The sequence below is a fragment of the Myotis yumanensis genome, unplaced genomic scaffold (genome assembly GCF_028538775.1).
Source record: "Myotis yumanensis isolate MYYU_CA2020_CCGP unplaced genomic scaffold, mMyoYum1.0.hap1 SCAF_2, whole genome shotgun sequence".
Classification (NCBI taxonomy): Eukaryota; Metazoa; Chordata; class Mammalia; order Chiroptera; family Vespertilionidae; genus Myotis; species Myotis yumanensis.
The window spans coordinates 209,296,997-209,321,133 of record NW_027223753.1 but is presented as its reverse complement, the minus strand read 5'-3'; the positions used below and the strand labels follow the sequence as shown (position 1 = coordinate 209,321,133).

Sequence of the window (24,137 nt, the reverse complement as noted above, 5' to 3'; positions counted from 1 at the left end):
GAGCTCCCTGTCCACCAGACTCACCGACACAATGGCAAGCCAAGTGGCCAAGAGACAGAACCCCTGGTAGAGACGGGTTTTATGGGGGGGGGGGGGGGGGGGTTGGAGTAAGGGGAGGAGAAAGGACTGTGCTCTGCCGATTGGCCAGGAGCAAGTCAGTGTCTTGTTCCTGGGTGTGGCTAGCAGAGGCTTAGACTTCCGGGAGGAAGCTCCTTGCCGAACACGTGGCTGCCCCAAAATGGAGGACACAGGATAAGATGGAAGGCATAGTCCTCGCCCTTTCAAAGCCCTTCAGGATTTTTCTGTTTTCAGACTGACCCTCATCCTTGCCTCTTAGTCATTCTCTCCATTTCCATCCATTACCCCTTAGCCACTGAAACTGCAGATGTGGAATCAACCAAATTCTACTTCCATTTATGGGTGGTTGGAAGGAAACATTAGGAGGCTGCTTTCCCTGCAGACTGTGGTCTCTATTCTGAAGCATTTAATTACAAAGAACCTCAATAAAGTTATAACTGCCCTGTCAAGAAAAAAGAAATTATTTGGAAATATTGGGTGGCCAGGCGGGCAAGTCCAACTCAAGGGGAAGGGCTTCCACTGGTGCTCAGGCCTCACCAACCTTTTATTGGTTAGGGATACACCCATAGCCCTTAGGCAGACAATTTCCAGTAACAGGCAGACTAGCCCATCAGCAAGGATTTACATAATAATAAATGGGGAAGTTGCTTCAGCTACCATTGTCTGGACTAACAGTGGGTGCACAGCCCTGACCCTTGCCAGAGCTTCAAGGTCCTTGTCCACACCTCTCTGCTAGTGAAGACAATAGGCAGCTTCCCACAATGGCCTGCTGGGCAGATGGAAGAGCGCAGGCCCAGCATTTGTTCCCCAAATCCTCTGCCAAAGGGGTCCCCAGACTGGCTCTGGTTAACTGTCTTGTGCTAAGTTTTTAGTGATGTGAAATTCACAGGAAGGAAGTACACCTGAGTCTCTTCAATTGCACAGCCCAGGGCATTTGTACCTCCCAGCCTTGTGTAATTGTCTCCCCTTTCCTGTCATGGGCACAACCCACACCGTTAAGCAATTGCCCATTACTAACCAGGCGGAGCAGGGCATGGCTGTCAGCTCTGCTTAGCACCCTCAATGCCATCTCCCCTGCCGGTCCCTGAAAGTCCCCAGGTGGGAACTGTGTTCGGTCTTCTGTTCAGTGCAAAGTTGCTTGACTCTAAGAGGGTGTTATGAACATTTTATTTTTCCAGTTCATGGAGGGTCTGGATGCACACAGCTTACTATGCAGAAATTTCTCACTGCCTCTCTCCAGGCTCCCCATGCTCACCGCCCCGCCCTTCCACGCTCCTCATGACCTCAGGACTCAGACAGCATGACCATGGCACAAAACGCCACACGCCCCAGGGGAGCCGAGTGGGGTTCAGGAATGTCAGACCGACATTAACCCTCAGGAATACATATTCTACCTTGACCCTGAGCCACACAGATAGAAATTTCACCCAACAGTCATTACACCTATGATGTCAGGGGCACTCTTTTCAATCTGTTTCACACAAACACGGGGCAAACCAACCAGGCACTGACCTCACTAATGGGCAGGACCCTGTTGAAACAGGCCCTTCCAGAGGCTCAGGCTTTGAGCAGGTGCCCGCAGCCCAGGGGATGAGCCGCACAGCCTCCCAGGCCGCCGGTTCTGAGCAGCTGTGCAGCTGGTCTCGGCAACACTTTGGTCCCTGCCGTGTCCTTGCTGCTACGGAAACAGTGTGACTGAGCACATCTGAAACTCATGGTCTAGAACCGGGTTTATTCGAATCCTTTTACTTACAGGGGCAACCGAGGCCTGGAGACAGGATGCAGAGTCCAGAGGTGTAGTTGGAGCAGATTCCTGGGGCGCAGGGTTCACCATGAACTTGCTGGGACCTGGGGCAACCCTGCGGGGCTCTCCTCCTCAGATGGAGGGTCTCAGGCACGGTGCTTGGCCGTGAAAGGCCTTTGTAAACACATCTATATGGTGGTTATAGTTTCAGATGAAGAACTGAAAGGGCGAGGACTACGCCATCCATCTTGCCTCAGGGTAAGGGCTACGCCCTCCATCTTACCCTGGATCCAACATTTTTGGGCAGCCATGTGCTCGGCAAGGAGCTTCTTCCTGGAAGCCCAAGCCTCTGCTAGCCACACCCAGGACTTCTGTAAACTAACCAATGACAATCAAGGGAAGTGCGCACCATAGATATGACCACATCCTGTGTAACAAGACACCGACTTGCACCTGGCCAATCGGCAGGGCCCACAGTCCTTTCTCCTCCCCTTACTCCAACCCCCTATAAAACCCCTCTCCACACACAGTTCTTTCTCTCTGCCACTTGGCTTGCCGTTGCGTCGTGAGTGTGGACGGGGAGTCGAGCTAGCTCGAATAAAGACTCTTTGCTTTTGCATCGGACTCGGCTGGCTCCCTGGTGGTCTATTGGGGATCTTGAAATCTGGGCATAACAGAACAAAACCCACAGCAAAGGAGGAAATTGCAAAAACTTAAAAATGTATTTATTTAGAGATCACTTCAGCCCTCTTGAAAAGCAATTTAGTTAAGATCATTGGTTGGGAGGAAAATCACGCTGTTCACCTCAGAAGCAGAGACACCAGATTGGTGCAGAGCAGCCCCTCCAGCGAAAGTGGCACAGCATAGAGACGGCGTTCATTTATGACCCCAGCACGCGAACACATGACAGAGAACCACATGGTGAAGGTTCAGTTCAAAATCCAGGACTAAAAATAGGCCAGCTCGTCCTGCTTGGTCTTGTTGGTCTGATATTTGCTCAAGGCCAAGGCCTTGTTTTCATGAGGGAGACTTTCAAACACTCGAAGGTGCACAAAGTCATCATCTGCAACTTGAACCTGCAAAGAGAGAGTCCAGTGAGAGGGGCAGGTGCTGCCTCTGACCCCAAGTCCCTGTGCCTGGTGGACTGTGTGAAAAAGGCCCTGAGAGCCTGGAGACCGAGTTCCTTCAGGGCATCAGCAACTAGGGTGGTGACATTCCCACCTTCCTCTTTTGGGCTTAGCAGATGCCCATCACCCCAGCCAGCACCCCTGGCCCGCTACATCCCCTCCTCAGAGCCCTTAGTTGCCAGAAAAGCTCAGTCCTCTCCTCCATGGAGGCCTGCAGGAGGCATGCACACTTATTTAATTTTATTATTTTAAAAACATTTATATTGATTTTTTAGAGAGAAAGAGAGACAGAGAGATACATCGACTGATTGCCTCCTGTATGCTCCACAACTGAGGCCAGGGATCCAACCTGCAACCCAGGTACCCGCCCTTGACCGGGAATCAATCCTGAGGCCCTTTGGTGTGCAGGCTGACGCTCTATCCATTGAGCCACACCAGCCAGGGCTACAGGAACCCCTTTAAGCACCCCTGTCCTGACCCCTGTAAATCCCCCACCTCCCCACATCTGCATGAGCACCCCTGTAGCAGACACTCCACCTTGATGAAGTAGTTAGTCCCCGCGACCACCTGGCTCTTGTACTCCGTGGCCTTGAAAGTGGGGTACTTCTTGTTTTCCTTCTCCTCCAGCTGGGACTTCACCTAGGGGGCAGGAGAGAGGGGAACTCAGTGTCTTCCTTCCTGCAAGAGTGACTGACACAGGAGCTGCGGCCTCATGTCAAATGTTACAAACTGACCTCTAAGGCCCACCCTTTACAGATTATTCCGCAAAATGCAGGACCAAGAATGTCAAACCTGTGGCCGGCATGAGGCATATGGCCTGCCTGCACCTTCAGGTAGGGGCCCTATCCAGGAATAAGAATGGAGGGAGAATGGAGTCAGCAGCTAAGGACAGGAGGGAGGGTCAGGAAGGGAGAAGACAGGCCCCTCCTGCCGCTCCTCTGCCCTCAGCATGCGGCCGGCAGGGTTCTCGCTGCAGGCCTACCTGTGTCTCAGTGCTTATCTCTTGTGCAAGGTGTCATGTTTGGTCCGCAGGGATCTGACCCTGCAGACGGTGGACAAGCCTACGGGGATGAGTGACACACACAAACGCACAGGAAACTGGGAAGGAATGGCCTCCCCCTTGGCCTGTTTCAGGAGTGGAGGCAGGAAAGCAGGAATGGTGAGAAGACCCAAATGCAGGTGATGGACTGGGCATGTGGCAGCCTCCAGGCACTGCCCGTGTGACAGTTCACTGATAGTACTGTGGACCGGGGGAAAGACGGGCTGGACTAGAGCCAAGGGGAGCAGGAAAGGCCTGGGGATGGGGAGGAAGTTGCCAGTTACCACCCTCAAGGGGCCAGGAGCCTGCAGAGGGCCAGGGAAGGCCAAGGTGGGGACTGGTGGGCACTACTTGAGGAGGCTGAGCCAGAATTTCGGACTTTGACATCTTCTGGCCAGGGCTCCTTCTCTGACCTCTGTTCTCCACTCCTGCAGCCCAGAGAGCTGGGGGAGGAGTCAGTACCCAAGGCTGCAAGAGTGTGGCCCTGCCCTGTCCTCTAGGAGCCACAGGCAAAGCCCCGCCCTCAAGAACTGCCTCCCAGGAGCAATGGTGACCACCCTCTTACTTGTCACTTTCAAGTGACCAGCACCCATCAGGGAGCCCAAGGCAGCAACTCCTCTCTCCTGAGCTGATGCGCATTCACAGTTCATGCAGCAAGTCAGCAATTCCTTAGGCCTGGGAACCCGGAACCTCAGGAGAGGCTGGGCTCCGGAGCCGTGTGGGAGAGAAACCTCGCTCAACTGGCTCACCACGCAGTCCCTACACATTCCTCATTTTCAAAGTCTCATGGGACTGACTCACCGTCCTTTACTGTGGTCAGATGGTCTAAAGTTTAGACCATTTCATTAGTCAACGGAGCCAAATATCAACAGTACAATGATTGAAATTTCGTTTGAGAGCCAAATTTTTTAAACTTAAACTATATAGGTAGGTACATTGTTATTAACTTAATTAGGGTACTCCTAAGGCTTAGGACAGCCATGGGCAAACTACGGCCCGCGGGTCGGATCCGGCCCGTTTGAAATCAATAAAACTAAAAAAAAAAAGAGACCGTACCCTTTTATGTAATGATGTTTACTTTGAATTTATATTAGTTCACACACACACTCCATCCATGCTTTTGTTCCGGCCCTCCGGTCCACTTTAAGAACCCATTGTGGCCCTCGAGTCAGAAAGTTTGCCCACCCCTGGCTTAGGAAGAGCCACACTCAAAGGGGCCAAAGAGCCGCGTGTGGCTCTCGAGCCGCAGTTTGCCGACCACGGGTCTAAACCATCTGAGCACAGGGGTGGAGTGGTGGTGGAGTTCTATCAGGTTTGGGAAGCAGCAGGTTTGTTGGACTTTGTGTCTTCTCAGAACCTGAGCCTTCCTGTGGCCCCACCATCCCACCTTTCCCAGAACCTTCGGTGAAGGCACCCCAGTGATGCCCACTTTACAGAGGAGGAAACTGAGGCACAGGAGTCAAGCGCTGCCCAGGGTCTGAACCAGGTTCTGCCTCTGCATCCCCGCCTGGAGTCTGTCTTTGTTTTACTTGCACAAGGAGCACTGGAATAAGGCAGGGCAGAAGTTAGGACCCCTGCAGACCCTTCCCCAGCTTCACTGACCGGAACCGCCCCAGGACAAGCACACCAGGCCCTCCCCTCTAGAAGCGGAGGCCCAGGGTCCCTGTCCCAGCGTCCATACCCTCCGAGTCCCGGCGGGCGCTGCCCCTCTGCGGACAGGGCGGGACCCGACCAGGGCTCGGGAGGACCTGGCCGCCTACCTTGTCGGCGATGGCCTGGATCTCGGCTGTGGCGGCCCGGGTTTTGGAGGTCCCACCAAGCGTCGGCACGGGGTCGCTCATGGTGGAGCAGCGGGCACGGAGCAGGAGGCACAGAAGGAAAGAGCAGCGGCCACAGAGCAAGGACCTATGAGTGAGATTAGCAGCGAAGGCAGAGCGAGGGTTTCAACTGCGAGCACCGCCCTCTGTCATAAGTCCTGGGCTCAGGTGACGCGGGGCGGAACCACGCGGGGAGGGGGGGGGGGGGGCGGCAAGGAGCGCGGTCCGGTGGGAGGGGCGGGGCGCCAACGCCCGCTAGGGGTGGGGTGGAGTGGGGTAGGGTGGGGGCAAAAAGTGGGGTAGGGCGGGGGAAGCTGGCCGAGGGACAGGGGTCTTGAGCTAACCTGGTCCTCGCGGAGGGCGCCGCCTGGGGACCACTGGCGTGCGCTGCAGTGCGTGTGCCCTGTTTGGTGTTGGTCTTATTGGCCGCGGAGACACGCGGGGGAGGTGGGCGGCTCTGCGCGCCTCCAAAATGTGCCACTTTGGCTTGTTGATTATGTTGAGCGGAGGGCGATCAAGACCAGCCATGGGGTGGGGAGGACTTCCACCTCTCCCCTCATGGCATTCAGGGACGGCCCTGGCCGGGGTGGTCAGTCCTTTGCAGCTTTCTTCTGTGCACCAAAGGGTCCTGGGTTCAACTGTGGGTTCCATATACCCCTGGGGCCCTAAGCTGCAGACAACTGATAAATGTTTCTCTCTCACATTGATGTTTCTCTCTTGCTCTCCCTCTCCCCTCCTCTCTCTAAAATAAAGGGGGAACAAAAATAAAATGATTATATTAAATCATTTAGGTGGGGAGCCTGGTCCAGAAAGAGAACAAAGATCAGAGAGAACTGTTTTTAATCTGAGACTCAGCTGCATGGCAGGGCAGACAGCTGGTTACCATACATCTGCTCTTCCCTCTTCCTGTGATTTGTCCTCCTCCCTGTGAAGCTGCAAACCCACATGCCAGGCCTGAGCTCTGGAAGCTACGACCTCCGCTGCCACACCCTCTGCAGGGCAGGTTCCAGGTGGGAGAGGCCCAGAGATGAGTGGGAGCTGGACCTGAGAGTCCCCAAGAGCAGTAGGGAGAGAAGTGTGTGCCCACTGGGCTCCAGAAGTAGCTGGAGACAGAGACCGCCAGGGCATCTTGGAGTCCAGGACCAGGCCTGCCTGGCCTCACTGCCCAGTGCATGGGACTGCTTTGCACTTCTCATCTGCAAGACCTGGTCCAGCACCCACCTTGCACCAGCCACTGTGGATGTCACCAGTGTGTGATCCAGGGACAAAGAGAAGGGCTGACGTGTGTGAGCAGAGGAGGCACAAAGGAGTCCAGTGATGAGATGCCTCCCAGGGCCTCAGGTTGGGGTGGGAGTGGCATTCCAGCTGCACCCCTCCCCCACTCCAGGACTGCACCTCAGGGGATGCTGGGCCTCTCCCACCACTGGGTGCTGACTGCAGGAGCAGGCCCAGCCTTGCCTTCTGTAGGCTCCGTGCAGAACCCCAATGGGAGTGGCCCATGAGCAGGTAAGTGGGAGAGCCCAGCTTTTCCTGCATCTGCCAGGAAAGAGCCTGGTTTGTAATTCAAAGAAGGGTGGGAGGCCAGGTGTGGAGGGGAAGGAGAGACCCCTACAATTCAGTCATAATTGAATGAATGAACGAAACGGGGGCTACATAGCAGACCTGACAGGCTCTGGTCTGCTGGGTGAGCCTGAAAGTAACCACCAATGTGATTCCTTCATACATTCTTAGCTGGGCAGGTCATGCAGGTAATCACATCCTGGACCTATAGCTTCCTTAGTGAAAGGCCAATCTTTCCCATAAGCAGCCCTTCTCATTGTTCTTATGCATCTAGGATAAGATACCTTTGATAAGTCCAGGTGGATTTCTTTTCCAAACCCCTTGGAGGCATAACCACATTGGCACCAGTTATGCTGCTGCCCACCTACCATCTCTACTTACTGTAAATGTTAACTATCCTGTAGTCACTAATGTGAAGGAAGTGAGTGTTTCTCCATTTTGCTTCCTGGCAGTTGACATCTCACAAGTGTTGTCACAGATCCTAGCTGTGGAGGTAAGTGTGGCCTGTGTGTCTCCACCTGGAGAGGATTCTGGAGGCCTCCTCCCGGTGTCTCCTGGACTCCCTCTGTATGACCTTTTCCTGTGCTGATTTGCTTTGTGTCCCTTTGCCATAATAGATCATAGCCCTCCATCCTCGTAGCCTCGTAGATCCACAGGCTTAGGGGTCCCTGAAACGTGAAAAAATCTGCTGAGTCCATTCTGCACAAACACAAACAGTACATTGTCAAACCTAAGAAAATAAACAATTATTCTCACTATAATCCAACATCCAGTCCATATGCAAGCTTTCCCAATTGACCCCCAAATGACATAGAGCTTTTTCTTTGAACCGGGATCCAGTCAAGATTTGTATATGCAAATATGTAAAGGAGTACATCCCCTCCTTTATATAGGTGTTCATTCCTTCCTTCATCCATGACTTTAACTCTGTGATGATATCAGGACGGTTGTCTTGTGAACTGTCCCAGACTAGGGTTGTGATTGTCTTCTTGTGCACCCTGCTCAGCCTTCCTGTGTCCTGACAGCTGGGGTGCAGCCCTGAAGGCTGGATGAGGGTCAGGTTTGACAGCCCACAGGTGCGGCTGCTGCCTGGGAGGGCCCCCCGCCAATAGTGGCCGTCCCTTGAGGTGGGGACTGATAGCTTGGACCACCTTTCTTTAGCCCTTGTGCCATTTTCTGATGACTTTCTCCCTGAATCAAAGATTCACTGGGGGCTGCACAGAGTTTTCTCCAATTCCTCCATTCCTTCTATCTGTGCTCGCTGGCTTTCTTTGCTAAAGAACTTCTGTCATCAACCTGGTTAAACTACCGCCCCCCTAAAAGGCATGCACAGGTTTAGTGACCTTTTAATTACAACTGTCTAGAGCTGTCATTGCTGTGTCCGACCACTACGGGGCGATGGCGTGCTTCCAGGGAGAGGTCCTCCCTGGCGCTGGTGGTCAGAGAGCGTGTCTGGGCCAGGCCGGCGCGGTCGTGTGACGTCACACCGCGCGACCCGGTCAATCGCAGCGGCGCTGTCCCTGGTACCTGGGCTCTCGGTGGAGATCGCCAGGGTTCCGCGGGTGCAGCTCCCCCCTGAGATCCAGCTGGCGCAGAGCCTGGCGGGGAAGGAGCAGGTGACCCGGGACCGGGCGGTGAGGAAGCTCCGGAAATACATCGTGGCCGGACTCAGCGGGCTGCATGTTGGCGCGTGGCCTGCGGGGCCGCCTCGGGGACTGGGCCTGCCGGGTGGGGGCGCGGCGCAGCCTGGCGGGAGGGTGGGTGGGGGGACGGTCCCGGCTGGGTGGCCCCCGAACCACGTGGTCCGGCGCGCCTACGGAACTATTTCCACTGCCCCTCCCCGCGGCATTGTCACTTGTCAGTAATGCGCCTTGTGTAATTGTTGGGTTGTCATTTAAGTTTCACTGTAGCGTACGCCCCGCGAGAGCAGAGAACATGCTTGTTAACTGGTCCGTGTAACAGAGGTTCTCAAATTGTGGCACCCCGTCCGCAACTGCAGCAACACCGGACGTTTGTTGGAAAGTCAGTTTCTTGATCTCATCCCAGCCTTGATGGATCAGAATCTGGCCGTAGGGTCCGCGATCCGTGTGTTAGGAAGCCCCCAAGTGATTCTAACACTGGCGCTCAGGTCTGAGAACCACTGCTCACTGAACACAGTGCCAGACACAGGAACTCAGTCAATATTTTGAGTGATTTTATGTGTCTTCGTCCTGTACTGGCCCGATGACTTAACCTTTCCTTTTGAAATTTGGAGTGTAATGCAGAAAAGTGCACCAACCCCAAGTGTGAGGCTGGATGAATTATCCCCCTAAGATAGCCAGCCACCATCCAACTAAGGAGATAGTGACTCACTCAGTTTTGAATCTCCAAAAACGTACAGTGCCTGATGCTTGGAGAATCTTAGTTTTTATTGAAAGGATGAAATGGCAGTTGCCTGGGGGAGTCCCTGCGGGCCCAGGCCCAGTGGGTTCCGAGTAAGGAGGATGTCTTGAGAGGAGAGGGAAGGTACCTTTGTTCCTAGTACTAAAAGGCTGGGGCCCACTTAGTCTGAGTGTTGCTGTTTTGATGCAGGTGGTTTCACCCATGACGAGCTGCTGAAGGTGTGGAAAGGACTGTTTTATTGCATGTGGATGCAGGAGAGGCTGCTCCTCCAGGTGAGCATATGGGAAGGCAGAAGGAGCTGGAGCAGCAGTGTAAGTGGGAGGCCAGATGGGCGTGTGGTTGACTCTGGGGGAAGTTTACAGCTTTTATATTTTTTGGGGGGGGGGGGGGTGGCTTTATTTATTTATTTAGTTAGTTAGTTATTTGCTAGAGGCCTGATGCACGAATTTGTGCATGGAGTGGGGGTCCATCTGCATGGCGGGCGATCGGGATGTCTCACCCAGTCTGGATCAGGCCACCTGACAGGGGGAGGGACTGCGGCGGTTGGCTGGCTGTTTGAAGTTGGCTGTGGCAGCACATTGACTACCCTCCCCCCCCTGATCAGTATTCGTTATAGCTACCGGCCAGTCATCCGTTCATAATAGTCACTTAGGCTTCTATATATATAGATTTATTAATAGCAGGAAGGTGAGGGTCTTTGTTTAGAGAGGGTCTTATATTAGTTGAGTTGAGCACCATAGCCACACAAGTGCTCATCAGTGCAAGTCAGCGCCCGGGTGAAGCCTGGGTTGTCTGTCTGGAGTTTGTGAGAGATCACAAACAGCCCTAAATAATGGAAACCAAGGGAGAGGGTCTAAGTCCTCTGAGACACAAATTTCTACTGCAGCCTTTTTAACTCGTCTTTCCGTAAAAAGAAAACTATTTTTAGAGCAGTTTTAATTTACAGAAAACCTGAGAGGAAGGTACAGAAGTTTCCCTTATCTCCTGCCCCCACCCCTCACATGCACAGCTGCCTTTGTTATCAGCATCGCCCACCAGATGGTACATTTGTTATAATTGATGAGCTAACACCTGACACATCATCATTATCCTCAGTCCATAATTCACCTGAGGGTTCACCCCTGGTGTGTGGTCTGTGGTTTGGACAAATGTGTAATGACATGTATTCATCACAATGGTGTCTTACAGAGTAATTTCATTGCCCTAAAATGCTAGCCTTTGTAAAACAGTGTTTATTAGAATATGAACTGCTTACTCTTCTCCAAGATCCCCTGGGTTGGGGGGCAGTACTGAAAGTGCAGAATCCTGCACTGTATTCTATGCCTCTAAACTAGAATCTCAGGGAAGGCTCTGGAATTACCCATTTAGCAAGTGCACGGAGTGCTGCTTGGCCAGTGACACGGGCAGGCAGTGAGTAAGACCCCCAACAGGGGTCTGGTTGGCTCCCTCTTTTTATTATTGTTTTTTAAATATTTTTATTGATTTCAGAAACATTAATGATCAGACAGAATCATTGATCAGCTGCCTCCTGCACGCCCCCTCCTGGGGGTCAAGCCAGCAACCCAGGCTTCTGCCCTTTATCAGAATCGAACCTGGGACCCTTCAGTCCGCAGGCCAATGCTCTATCCACTAAGCCAAACAAGCTAGGGCTGGTTGGCTCCCTCTTTGTGCTGGTCAGATGGCTGCGTGTCCTTCGGCTCCCTGCTCTGGCCTGCCTTCTCTTATTCTCTCCTTCAATGGCCATCCTCTGTTGCTCAGGGCTCAGCTGGATCATGAGGGCAGTGACTGCCCTGTTGCAAGGTTCTGCTGGCCCCAGCTGTAGAGTGAAGCCCTTCGCAGCAGGGATGTAGTTTGCAGACCTCACGCACACTGGGCTGAAGCAGCCAGTGAAGCCTGTCTCATGACAGGTGGACAGCTGAGTGTGTTGCTTGTTGTGAGGCCGCATTTCTTCAGGGGCTGAAGAAGTTTTTTTTACTGTTTCCTGCACAGGTGGAACTAGGAAGGACCATCTCCCAGCTCGTCCATGCTTTTCAAACCACAGAGGCACGTGAGTATCCTTACCCCTTGGGAAGGCCAGAACCACTGAGTCAGTAGCTCCCACACAGAAGCCTGGATTCTAAGATCTAGAGCAAGAGAGAAGTCCCCATGGTAGCTGGTGTCTGCTGGTGCTTATGTGTGAAACCCTTCAACTCGTATTAACTCATTTACCTAAAATACACTCAGCTCAAAAGTCTAAGGGGCTAACACCCTGCATTTATTTATTTATTTATTTATTTATTTATTTATTTAAAATATATTTTTATTGATTTCAGAGAGGAAGGGAGAGGGAAAGAGAGAGAAACATCAATGATGAGAGAGAATCACTGATCAGCTGCCTCCTGCACACTCCTTACTGGGGATCGAGCCCCAAACCCGGTCAGCTGCCCTTGACTGGAATCAAACCCTAACCCTTCAGTCCACAGGCCGACGCTCAATCCACTGAGCCAAACCCTCTAAGGCAATATCCTACATTTTAAAATTAAAGTGGCAAGCTGGTGTGGTGTTACCAAGCTGCTGCACTGACTCTCATCTGATCATTGTGAAGTTCCTCAGTGAGCTATTTCTCTTCTGACCACCATCAGCAGTTCTCGACACTGCCGCTTGCCCATGGGGTCACTTGGGAGTCTTTTTTTTTTTTAATAATAGATTTGTGTGGGGGTTTTTTATTAAATATATCTTTATTGATTTTAGAGAGGAAGGGAGAGGGAGAGAGCGATAGAACATCCACTATGAGAGAGAATCAGCCGTTAGCTGCCTTATGCACACCCCACGCTGGGGATCGAGCCTGCAACCCATGCGTGTGCACTTGACCGGAATCGAACCTGGGACAGTTTGCGGCCCGTACCTGATGCTCTATCCACTGAGCAGCCATGGGCAAACTACGGCCCCCAGGCCGGATCCGGCCCGTTTGAAATGAATAAAACTAAAAAAAAAAAAAAAGACCGTACCCTTTTATGTAATGATGTTTACTTTGAATTTATATTAGTTCACACAAACACTCCATCCATGCTTTTGTTCCGGCCCTCCGGTCCAGTTTAAGAACCCATTGTGGCTCTCGAGTCAAAAAGTTTGCCCACCCCTGGGCTAGAGCGTCTTTAGAGTCTTTTTTTCCCCTTTATTTTGTCTTTTTATTTTACTTTATTTTATTTATTGCTTAAAGTATTACAAAGAGTATTACATATGTCTCCCCCCCACCTTGATATTCCTCCGGCCTCCCCTACACCCAGTGGCTTGTGTCCATTGGTTATGCTTATATGCATGCATACAAGTCCTTCAGTTGATCTCTTACCCCCCACCAGTCCTGCCCCCAAACCCGGCCTTCCCGCTATAGTTTGACAGTCTGTTCGATGCTGCTCTGCCTCTGTATCTATTTTTGTTCATCAGTTTATAATGGTCTTTATTATCCATAAATGAGTGAGATCATGTGGTGTTTTTCTTTCATTTACTGGCTTATTTCACTTAGCATAATGCTCTCCAGTTCCATTCATGCTGTTGCAACTGTAAGAATTCCTTCTTTTTTACAGCAGCGTAGTATTCCATAGTGTAGATGTACCACAGTTTTCTAATCCATTCATTTGCTGATGGGCACTTAGGCTGTTTCCAGATCTTTGCTGTGGTGAATTGTGCTGCTATGAACATAGCGATGAGTATATCCTTTCTGATTGGTGTTTCTTTTTTCTTGGGATATATTCCTAGAAGTGGGATCACTGGGTCAAATGGGAGTTCCATTTTAAACTTTTTGAGGAAACTCCATACTGTCTTCCATAGTGACTGCACCAGTCTGCATTCCCACCAGCAGTGCACGGGTGTCTTTAGAGTCTTGATGTCCAGACCCTGCTGTCCTAAGTGGAGCTCTGAGGGGGGGCCTAGGCACCAGCATTTTGCCTCCCTCTGCTGCCCTAAGGGTGGCCAGGGCCGGGGAGCGTCACTGGCATAGGCACTACGACCATTGCTAGTGGTTTAGTTCAAACTTAAATAGGCAAACGATCAAAATTTGCTGGAGGGGGGGCTGCGGCATGCACAGAAATCACAGAAACTCCTTTCTCAACTCGGTAGAGTCTAACTACATTGGAGTCATATTTATCTTCTGTACTTTTACCTTATAAGAACCTGCAGGAGAAATTTGCTGGGGTGGGGGGCATGAACAGAAATCGCAGAAAGTACTTTCTCAACTTGGCAGAGTCTAACTGCATTGGAGTCATTAGTGGAGGAGAATATGTACCTTCTGTACTTTTTACCTTCTAAGGAGAAGAGCCTGCTCAGCAAAAGGCAAAGTATAGAGTGTTCACCTAGTGACACTGGAATGAGTCAGTGAACACGGGCCCGTCCATTGCTGAACCATCTGATCAGCTCTTTGCTGTGGAGAAGCCTGTAACGGGAGATAAGAGATGCCCCTTTGTGTCCTGATGTCAGGGTGTGGGCAGGGCTGGTTTCTCCCGAGGCCTCTTTCTTCAGCATGAAGATGCTGTCTTCTCCCTGCGTCCTCACGTGATTGCCCCTCCGTGTCTGTGTCCTGATCCAATCTTATAAGAACAGCAGTCTGATTGGATGAAGTCCCACACAGTGACCTTATTGTATCTTAACGACCTCTTTAAAGACCATATTTATAATAATAATCTACACCAATAAGAGGCAAATATGCTAATTGACCATACTTTTGCTACAACTTAAGCCACGCCCACCAGCCAATCAGAGCAACTATATGCAAATTAACCCAACCAAGATGACAGCAGGCAGCCACAGAGCTGGAGCAAGCAGGAGGCTTGATTGCCCCAATGATGGAGGAAGCCAAGCTTCCCCCCCTGCCGCGGCCAGCTCTGAGCTCCACTCAGAGCAACAAAGTTTCAATTATAGAAGGTAAATAAATCCCAGAATAAAAAAAAAAGAAAGAAAAAAAAGAAAGGCTGGGAGCTTCCGTCGCAGGGCTTGGCCAGCCTTAAAACAGCCCTCAGCCCCTCACCCAGACTGGCCAGGCACCCCAGTGGTGACCCCCCACCTTCACGGTGGTGTGGCCAGCCTGAAAACAGCCATGAGCCCCTCACCCAGGCTAGCCAAACGTCCATGGGTTGATGGTCCCCTCTTGGGGGGGGGGGGGGACTTAACCAGCCTGCAAACAGCCATCAGCCCCTCACCCAGTCTGGTCAGGCACCCCAGTGGGGACCCCCACCCTGAAGGGTGTGTGACCATCCTGAAAACAGCCATCAAACCCTCACCCAGGCTGGCCAGGCACCCCAGTGGGGACCCCCATGCTGAAGGGGATGTGACCAGCTGCAAACAGCCATCAGCCTCTCACCCAGGCTGGCTAGGCACCCCAATGGGTACCTTCACCCCGAAGAGGGTGTGACCAGCCTGCAAACACCCTTCAGCCCCCCACTCAGGCTGGCCAGGCACCCCAGCGGGACCCCCACCCTGATCCGGGACACCCTTCTGGTCAAACCCCCCGGCCCCCACCAGGCACCAGGCCTCTATCCTATATAATGAAAGGGTAGTATGCAAACTGACTCTAACAGCAGAATGAATGGGAATGACTGGTCACTATTACACACACTGACCACCAAGGGGCAGACATTCAATGCAGGAGCTGCCACTTGGTGGTCAGTGCACTCCCACAGGGGGAGCTCTGCTCAGCCACAAGCCAGGCTGACGGCTGCCAGTACAGCGGTGGTGGTGGGAGCCTCTCCCGCCTCCTCACCAGCACTAAGGATGTCCAACTGAAGCTTAGGCCTGCTCCCCGCTGGCAAGTGGACATTCCCCCGAGGGCTACCGGTCTGCCAGAGGGATGTCTGACTGCCAGCTTAGGCCCGATCCCCAAGGGAGCAGGCCTAAGCCAGCAGGTGGACATCCTCCGAGGGGTCCCAGACTGCAAGAGGGCATAGGCCGGGCTGAGAGACCCCACCAAGTGCACAAATTTTTGTGCACCGGTCCTCTAGTCTATAATAATAAAAGCATAATATGCTAATTAGACCAGATGTCCTGACAAAGCCGGCGCTGCCAGGGAAGCCCAGATCCCTGGTGCTGGCCGGCGGCTGGAGGGAAGCCCAGGTCCTGGGTTCTAGAGGGAAGATGGAACCGGCAGCCAGGGGAAGGAAAGCCTGCTGTTACATGAATTTTCATGCATTGGGCCTCTAGTATACATTATATACCTATATTGTGTATATATATATATATATATATATATATATATATATACACACACACACATACATATATATTTTTTTATTGATTTCAGAGAGGGAGAGAGAGAAAGAAACATCAATGATGAGAATCATCCATTGTCTACCTCCTACATGCCCCCATCCCCCACTGGGGATACAACCTGCCACCTGGGCATGTGCCCTGACCAAAAATCAAACTGACCTTCTGGTTCATAGGTCGATGCTCAGCCATTGAACCATGCTGCCCGGGCATATATCTCCCACTTAAAGAAAGGGCAGGGCCTGCCCTGCCCTGCCCTGCCCTGCCCTGCTTATCGTGGCCCAAGTCCCCTCCCCGCCAACCCACTCTGGTGCCCTACCCACTCAGGGTTCCTGCAAGACCCTCCCTGGGATCAGGAGGGTGGGGCTCCATTTCCTGGCCCATCCCTGCTAGATTGTGAGGACAAGCTCTTGTCATCAATCAGGTGTCACTGCCCCTTCTGGGTTCCAATTCCTTCACACATGGGTGGTGACAGCTCTGGTCCTACTAGCCCAGCAGGTACTATACACCCTCCCAAATTTTGTAGATAAATCCTCAGGTCGTCATCCCCAAATAACAGGCTTTGTGAGAAAGGCAAGGAGAGGGCGGGAGGCCGCGGGATCTGCTTTGTGTCTGAAGGACCTGACTCTGCCTCTCAAACCCACGCTGACTGCCCTGTGCTGCTTAGCTGTCCCTGCCTGGACAGCTGGAGAATTAGGGCCTGTGACTCTCACGGGCGCAGTGGGTCCCTTTGTCGCTGTCTTCTTGGTGCTGGGGAAATAGATGGCACTGACCAGTGACTTGAGTGCTTAGTAAAAGGGGTGGGGTGGTCAGCAACCCCACGGGGACACAGAGGGAATGGGCGCCATTAGCAGCTTAGCCTGAAGGGCTCACTGGCAGGCCAAGTACCAGGACCCAAAAAGCATCCTGTAGAAGAGAGATCCGTGCCAGGAGACCCCGAGGTGGGCCCTGCAGCAAGTGCTGGGGAACGAATGGCGAGGGTGAATCCACGGGTCAGCACCCAGAGTCCAGGGTGGGCAGAGAAGAGGCTGGGACTGCTGGGCAGATGGAAGAGCGCAAGCCCAGCATTGGTTCCCCAATCCTCTGCCAAGGGGTCCCCCAGACTGGCTCTGGTTGACTGTCTTGTGCTATGTTTTTAGTGAGGTGAAATTCACAGGAAGGAAGTACACCTGAGTCACTTCAATTGCACAGCCCAGGGCATTTGTACCTCCCAGCCTTGTGTAACTGTCTCCCCTTTCCTGTCACGGATGCCTCATCTCCCTGGGCACAACCCACACCCGTTAAGCAATTACCCATTACTAACCAGGCGGAGCAGGGCATGGCTGTCAGCTCTGCTTAGCCCCCTCAATACTGTCTCCCCTGCCGGTCCATGAAAGTCCCCAGGTGGGAACTGTGTTCCATCTTCTGTTCAGTGTAGAGATGCTTGACTCTAAGCGGGTGTTATGAATGTTTTATTCTTACAGTTCATGGAGGGACGGGGACACACACAGCTCACTGTGCAGAGATTTCTCACTGCTGCTCTCCAGGATCCGCATGCTCACCGCCCGGCCCTTCCACGCTTCTCATGACCTCACGACACAGACAAAATGCCACACGGGCCAGGGGAGCCGAGTGGGGTTCAGGAATGTGAGACCGACATTAACCCTCAGGAACACATATTCTACCTTGACCCTGAGCCACACAAATAGAAATTTCAACAAGTAGTCATTACTCCTATGATGTCAGGGGCCCTCTTTTCAATCTGTTTCACACAAACACGGGGCAAACCAACCAGGCACTGACCGCACTGACGGGCAGGACCCTGTTGAAACGCACTTCCAGAGGCTCAGGCTTTGAGCAGGTGCCCGCATCCCAGGGGATGAGCAGCACGGCCTCCCAGGCTGCGGGTTCTGAGTAGCCGGGCAGCAGGTTTGCGAAACACGTTGGTCTCTGCTGTGTCATTGCTGGTACCGAAATAGTGTGACTCAGCACACCTAGAACTCATGGTCTAGAACCCGGTTTACTCGAATCCTTTTACTTAAGGGGGCAACCGAGGCCTGGAGACAGGACCAGAGTCCAGGCAGCGGAGTGCAGAGCTATTGTTGGAGCGACTCCTAGGGTCCAGGTCGACCACCCACTGGCTGGAACCTGGGGGAAACCCCGCTGGGCTCTCCTCCTCAGGGGGAGGGTCTCAGGCCCGGCGCGTGGCCGTGAAAGACCTTTGTAAACACGTCTATTGGTGGTTATGGTTTCAGATGAAGAAAAAACCCACAGCAAAGGAGGAAATGTGCAAAAACTTAAAAATGTATTTATTTAGGAATCATCTAAGCCCTCTTGGAAAGCAATTCAGTTAAGATTATTGATTTGGAGGAAAATCACGCTGTTCACCTCAGAAGCAGAGACACCAGATTGGTGCAGAGCAGCCCCTCCAGCGAAAGTGGCACGGATTAGATACATCGTTCATTTCTGACTCCAGTACGCGAACACGTGACAGAGAACCACATGGCGAAGGTTCAGTTCAAAATCCCGAACTAGAAATAGTCCAGCTCGTCCTGCTTGGTCTTGTTGGTCTGATAATTGTCCAAGGACAAGGGCTTGTTTTCATAAGGGAAACTTTCAAACACTCGAAGGTGCACAAAGTCATCATCTGCAACTTGAACCTGCAGAGAGAGAGTCCAGTGAGGGGGACAGGTGCTGCCACTGACCCCACGTCCCTGTGCCTGGCGGACTGTGTGAAAAAGGCCCTGAGAGCCTGGAGGCCGAGTCCCTTCGGGGCAGCATTTCTCAATCTGTGGGTGGCCACCATTTTGGCAGTCAAACGACCCTTTCACAGGGGTCGCCTAAGACCATTCAGCATATCAGATATTTACATTACGATTCATAACAGTAGCAACATTACAGTTATGAAGTAGCAACGAAAATAATTTTATAATTGGCTCACAACATGAGGAACTATATTTAAAGGGCCAGAAGGTTGAGAACCACGGCTTCAGGGCAACAGCCACTAGGGTAGTGACATTCCCAACTTCCTCTTACGGGCATAGTAGAGGCCCATCACCCCAACCAGCACCCCTGGCTCGCTACATGCGCTCCTCAGAGCCCTTAGTTGCTGGAAAGGCTCAATCCTCTCCTCTATGGAAGCCTGCAGGAGGCATGCACACTCATTTTATTTTATTATCTTAAAAACATTTTTATTGATTTTTTAGAGAGAAAGAGGGAGGGAGAGATACTTCAACTGATTGCCTCCTGCATGCGCCCCAACTGAGGCCAGGAATCCAACCTGCAACCCAGGTACCCGCCCTTGACCGGGAATCAAACCCGAGGCCCTTTGGTGTGCAGGCTGATGCTCTATCTATTCAGCCACACCAGCCAGGGCTACAGGAACCCTGTTAGCACCTCTGTCCTGGCCCCTATAAGTACCCCATCTCCCCACGTCTGCATGAACAACCCTGTAGCGGACACTCCACCTTGATGAAGTAGTTTGTCCCCTGAACCAGCTGGCTCCTGTACTCTGTGGCCTTGAAAGTGGGGTACTTCTTGTTTTCCTTCTCCTCCAGCTGGGACTTCACCTAGGGGGCAGGAGAGAGGGGAACTCAGTGTCTTCCTTCCTGCAAGAGTATTTGACCATGGAGCTGCGACCTCATGTCAAATGTTACAAACTGACCTCTAAGGCCCACCCTTTACAGATTATTCCTCACAATGCAGGACCAAGCCTGTCAAACTCGTGGCCGGCACGAGGCATATGGCCTGCCAGCACCTTCAGGGAGGGCCCCTAACCAGGGATAAAAATGGAGGGAGAATGGAGTCAGCAGCTAAGGACAGGAGGGAGGGTCAGGAAGGGAGAGGGCAGGCCCCTCCTGCTGCTCCTCTGCCCTCTCCATGCGGCCGGCAGGGTTCTCACTGCAGGCCTACCTGTGTCTCAGTGCTTACCCGTCGTACAAGATGCCATGTTTGGTCCGCAGGGATCTGACCCTGCAGACGGTGGACAAGCCTATGGGGATGAGTGACACACACAAACGCACACGGGCGTCTGGGAAGGAATGGCCTCCCTCTTGGCCTGTTTCAGGAGTGAAGGCAGGAAAGCAGGAATGGTGAGAAGACCCAAATGCAGGTGATGGACTGGGCATGTGGCAGCCTCCAGGCACTGCCCGTGTGACAGTTCACTGATAGTACTGTGGACCGGGGGAAAGACGGGCTGGACTAGAGCCAGGGGAGCAGGACAGGCCTGGGGATGGGGAGGAAGTTGCCAGTTACCACCCTCAAGGGGCCAGGAGCCTGCAGAGGGCCAGGGAAGGCCAAGGTGGGGACTGGTGGGCACTACTTGAGGAGGCTGAGCCAGAATTTGGGACTTTGACATCCTTCTAACCTCTGTTCTCCACACCTGAAGCCCAGAGAACTTGGGGATGAGTCAGTACCCAAGGAGCCCTGTCCTCTAGGAGCCACAGGCAAAGTCCCGCCCTCAAAACTGCCTCCCAGCCGCAATGGTGACCGCCCTCTTACTTGTCACTTTCAAGTGACCAGCTTTACATCAAGGAGCCCCGAGACAGCAACTCCTCTCTCCGGAGCTGATGCACATTCACAGTTCACTCAGCAAGTGAGGAATTCCTTAGGCCTGGGACCCGGGAACCTCAGGAGAGGCTGGGCTCCGGAGCCGAGTGGGAGAGGAACCTCACCCAACTGGTTCACCACGCAGTCCCTACACATTCCTCGTTTTCAAAGTCTCATGGGACTGCCTCACCATCCTTTACTGTGGTCAGATGGTCTAAAGTTTAGACCATCTCATTAGTCAACAGAGCCAAATATCAACAGTACAACGATTGAAATTTCGTTTGAGAGCTAAATTTTTTAAACTTAAACTATATAGGTAGGTATAGTGTTATTAACTTAATTAGGGTACTCCTAAGGCTTAGGAAGGGCCACACTCAAAGGGCCATAGAGCCTACTGTGGCTCTCGAGCCCAATGTGGTTCTTGAGCCGCAGTTTGCCGACCATGGGGTTAGGGAAGCGGCAGGTTTATTTGACTTTGTGTCTTCTCAGAACCTGAGCCTTCCGGTGGCCCCACCATCCCACCTTCCCCAGAACCTTCGATGAAGGCACCTCAGTGATGCCCACTTTATGGACGAGGAAACTGAGGCACAGGAGTCAAGCGCTGCCCAGGGTCTGAACCAGGCTCTGCTTCTGCATCCCAGCCTGGTGTCTGTTTTTGTTTTACTTGCACAAGGAGCACTGGAATAAGGCAGGGCAGAAGTTAGGACCCCTGCAGACCCTTCCCCAGCTTCACTGACCCGAACCGACCCAGGACAAGGACACCAGGCCCTTCCCTCTAGAAGCCGAGGCCCAGGGTCCCTGTCCCAGCTTCCATACCCTCCGAGTCCCGGCGGACCCTGCCCCTCTGCGGACAGGGCGGGACCCGACCCGGGCTCGGGAGGACCCGGCCGCCTACCTTGTCGGCGATGGCCTGGATCTCGGCTGTGGCGGGCTCGACTTCGGAGGGCGCACCAAGCCGGTGAAAGGGAGCGCTCATGGTGGATCAGCGGGCACAGAAGGGAAGAGCAGCGGGCACAGAGCAATGGCCTGCGAGTGAGATTAGCAGCGAAGGCAGAGCGAGGGTTTTAACTGCGAGCCTGGCCCTCCCTCTGTGGTAAGTCTCGGGCTCAGGTGACGCGGGCGGAATCAAGCGGGGCGGGGAGGGGAGGGCGGCCGGATGGGAGGGGCGGGGCGACCACGCCGGTTAGGGTGGGGCTGGGGGCAACAAGTGGTGTAGGGCGTGGGGAGCTGGGTGAGGGATGGCGTCTTGCACAACCTGGTCCCCGGGGAGGGCGCCGCCTGGGGACCACTGGCGTGCGCTGCAGTGCGTGTGCCCTGTTTGGTGTTGGTTTTATTGGCCCAGGAGACATGCGGCGGACGTATCCAGCTCTGCGCGCCTCCAAAAGGTGCCACTTTCGCGTGTTGATTATGTTGAGCGGAGGGCGATCAAGACCCAGCCATGGGGTGGGGAGAACTTCACCTCTCCCCTCATGGCATTCAGGGAAGGCCCTGGCCGGGGTGGTCAGTCCTTTGCAGCTTTCTCCTGTGCACCAAAGGGTCGTGGGTTCAACTTCGGGTTCCATATCCCCCTGGGGCCCTAAACTGGAGACAACTGACCAATGTTTCTCTCTCACGTTGTTTCTCTCTTGCTCTCCCTCTCCTCTCCTCTCTCTAAAATAAAGGGGGGAACAAAAAATAAAATGATTATATTAAATCATTTAGGTGGGGAGCCTGGTCCAGAAAGAGAGCAAAGATCAGAGAGAACTTTTTTTAAATCTGAGACTCAGCTGCATGGCAGGGCAGACAGCTGGTTACCAAACATCTGCTCTTCCCTCTTCCTGTGATTTGTCCTCCTCCCTGTGAAGCTGTAAACCCACATCCCAGGCCTGAGCTCTGGAAGCTATGACCTCCGCTGCCACACCCGCTGCAGGGCAGGTTCCAGGTGGGAGAGGCCCCGAGATGTGTGGGAGCTGGACCTGAGAGTCCCCAAGAGCAGTGGGGAGAGACGTGTGTGCCCACTAGGCTCCAGAAGTAGCTGGGGACAGAGACTGACAGGGCATCTTGGAGTCCAGGACGAGGCCTGCCTGGCCTCACTGCCCAGTGCATTGGACTGCTTTGCACTTCTCATCTGTAAGACCTGGTCCAGCACCCACCTTGCACCAGCCACTCTGGATGTCACCACCATGTGACCCAGGGACAGAGTGAAGGGCTGAGATGTGTGAGCAGAGGAGGCACAAAGAAGTCCAGCGATGAGATGCCTCCCAGGGTCTCAGGTTGGGGTGGGAGTGGCATTCCAGCTGCACCTCCTCCCCCATCCAGGGCTGCACCTCAGGGGAGGCTGGGCCTCTCCCACCACTGGGTGCTGACTGCAGGAGCAGGCCCAGCCTTGCCTTCTGTAGGCAAGAAAGACTATGGGACAGTCTTTTCTGTCCATAGCAGATTGTTTTTCTGGTTGGGTTCTGCTGAGTGTATTGGTGCAGAACCCCAATGGGAGTGGTCCATGAGCAGGTAAGTGGGAGAGGCCAGCTTTTCTGGTACCTGCCAGGAAAGAGCCTGGTGTGTAATTCAAGGAAGGGTGTGAGGCCAGGTGTGGAAGGGAAGGAGAGACCCCTACAATTCAGTCATAATTAAATGACTGAATGAGTGAAAAAGGGGCTACATAGCAGACCTGACAAGCTCTGGGCGCTGCTTGGTGAGCCTGAAAGTAACCACAAAGGTGATTTGATCATAAATACCTAGCTGGGCAGGTCATGCAGGTAATCACATCCTAGGCCTATTGCAGGGGTGGGCAACCCCAGGCACGTGTGACAAACATGGCACGACAGTAACTTTTGCTGGCATGCGAAACCCTCTCTTATACTCTTCCACTACCAATTTTTTTCTTAATATGGACTTTTTTATTTTTCAGATAAATTCAGTGTAGGTGCAACTTAGATAAATAAATGATTTTACATAACAAGTTATCTTAAAGACCATAGACATGGATTGACGAGAGAGGGGAAGAGTAATTTCTACCCCTCTGCCTTAACTCTCCCTGCCTTCTTAGATTCGACCAGTGTTTTCGTTTCATCCACATATGCTTGTGAATCTTTGTTCTCAGGGATGAATTTTGTTAAGTCTCCTAATAGGAGTAGCCTGACGGATGAAAGTAGTAGCTCATGCATATCTCTGAAGGTCACGAAATATAAACCTGATATAAAATCTCTATCATCAGTGATGTAGCAGCAAAAGTCCCACTGATAATATCAAAGGGAGTCATAAAGTTTTCTATCGGACTATCAGTGTACATGTATACATTAAAAAATAAATATATTTTTCATCATCATATACTGTGTTTGTGTCGCTCAAATGAATTTTATTATTTCCTCAAGGTTCTTCACATACATTCACCTTAAGAGATACCAAGGAGGTGTAGCATGTTCTCAAAAAATTAGGGTTGGCACGCAGAAGAATTTTGAGTCAGAGATTTTGCCGGTTTTGGCACGCTCTCACAAAAAGGTTGCCCACCCCTGGCCTGTAGCTTCCTTAGTGAAAGGCCAATCTTTACTGTATACAGCCCTGCCCATTGTTCTTATGCATCTAGGATCAGATACCTTTGACAAGTCAGGGTGAATTTCTTTTCCAAACCCCTTGGAGGCATAACCACATTG

General features: G+C 52.6%; 2 protein-coding genes and 1 long non-coding RNA gene across 4 annotated transcripts; 1 reads left to right on the top strand and 2 right to left on the bottom strand.

The window, feature by feature from the left end:
* Positions 1-2,525: 2,525 nt before the first annotated feature.
* On the bottom strand, positions 2,526-5,930 carry LOC139002323 (cystatin-B-like). The gene is made up of 3 exons (XM_070403669.1): positions 5,749-5,930; positions 3,487-3,588; positions 2,526-2,898 (listed from the first exon to the last, which is right to left on the bottom strand). The coding sequence occupies exons 1-3, from the start codon at positions 5,827-5,829 to the stop codon at positions 2,770-2,772; spliced, it is 312 nt and encodes a 103-aa protein (XP_070259770.1). The 5' UTR covers positions 5,830-5,930; the 3' UTR covers positions 2,526-2,769.
* Positions 5,931-8,897: 2,967 nt separating this feature from the next.
* LOC139004249 (uncharacterized) lies at positions 8,898-12,847 on the top strand. 2 transcript variants are annotated; one of them, XR_011470343.1, is made up of 4 exons: positions 8,898-8,981; positions 9,937-10,019; positions 11,737-11,794; positions 12,478-12,847. It is a non-coding gene; the product is annotated as an uncharacterized lncRNA (long non-coding RNA). The 2 variants fall into 2 exon arrangements; XR_011470342.1 differs by having other exon boundaries at positions 11,737-12,847.
* A 5,399-nt stretch (positions 12,848-18,246) lies between these two features.
* On the bottom strand, positions 18,247-21,612 carry LOC139004246 (cystatin-B-like). Its single transcript, XM_070407108.1, has 3 exons — positions 21,404-21,612; positions 19,428-19,529; positions 18,247-18,620 (listed from the first exon to the last, which is right to left on the bottom strand). Exons 1-3 carry the CDS (start codon positions 21,482-21,484, stop codon positions 18,492-18,494), a joined length of 312 nt encoding a protein of 103 aa, XP_070263209.1. The 5' UTR covers positions 21,485-21,612; the 3' UTR covers positions 18,247-18,491.
* Positions 21,613-24,137: the final 2,525 nt, after the last annotated feature.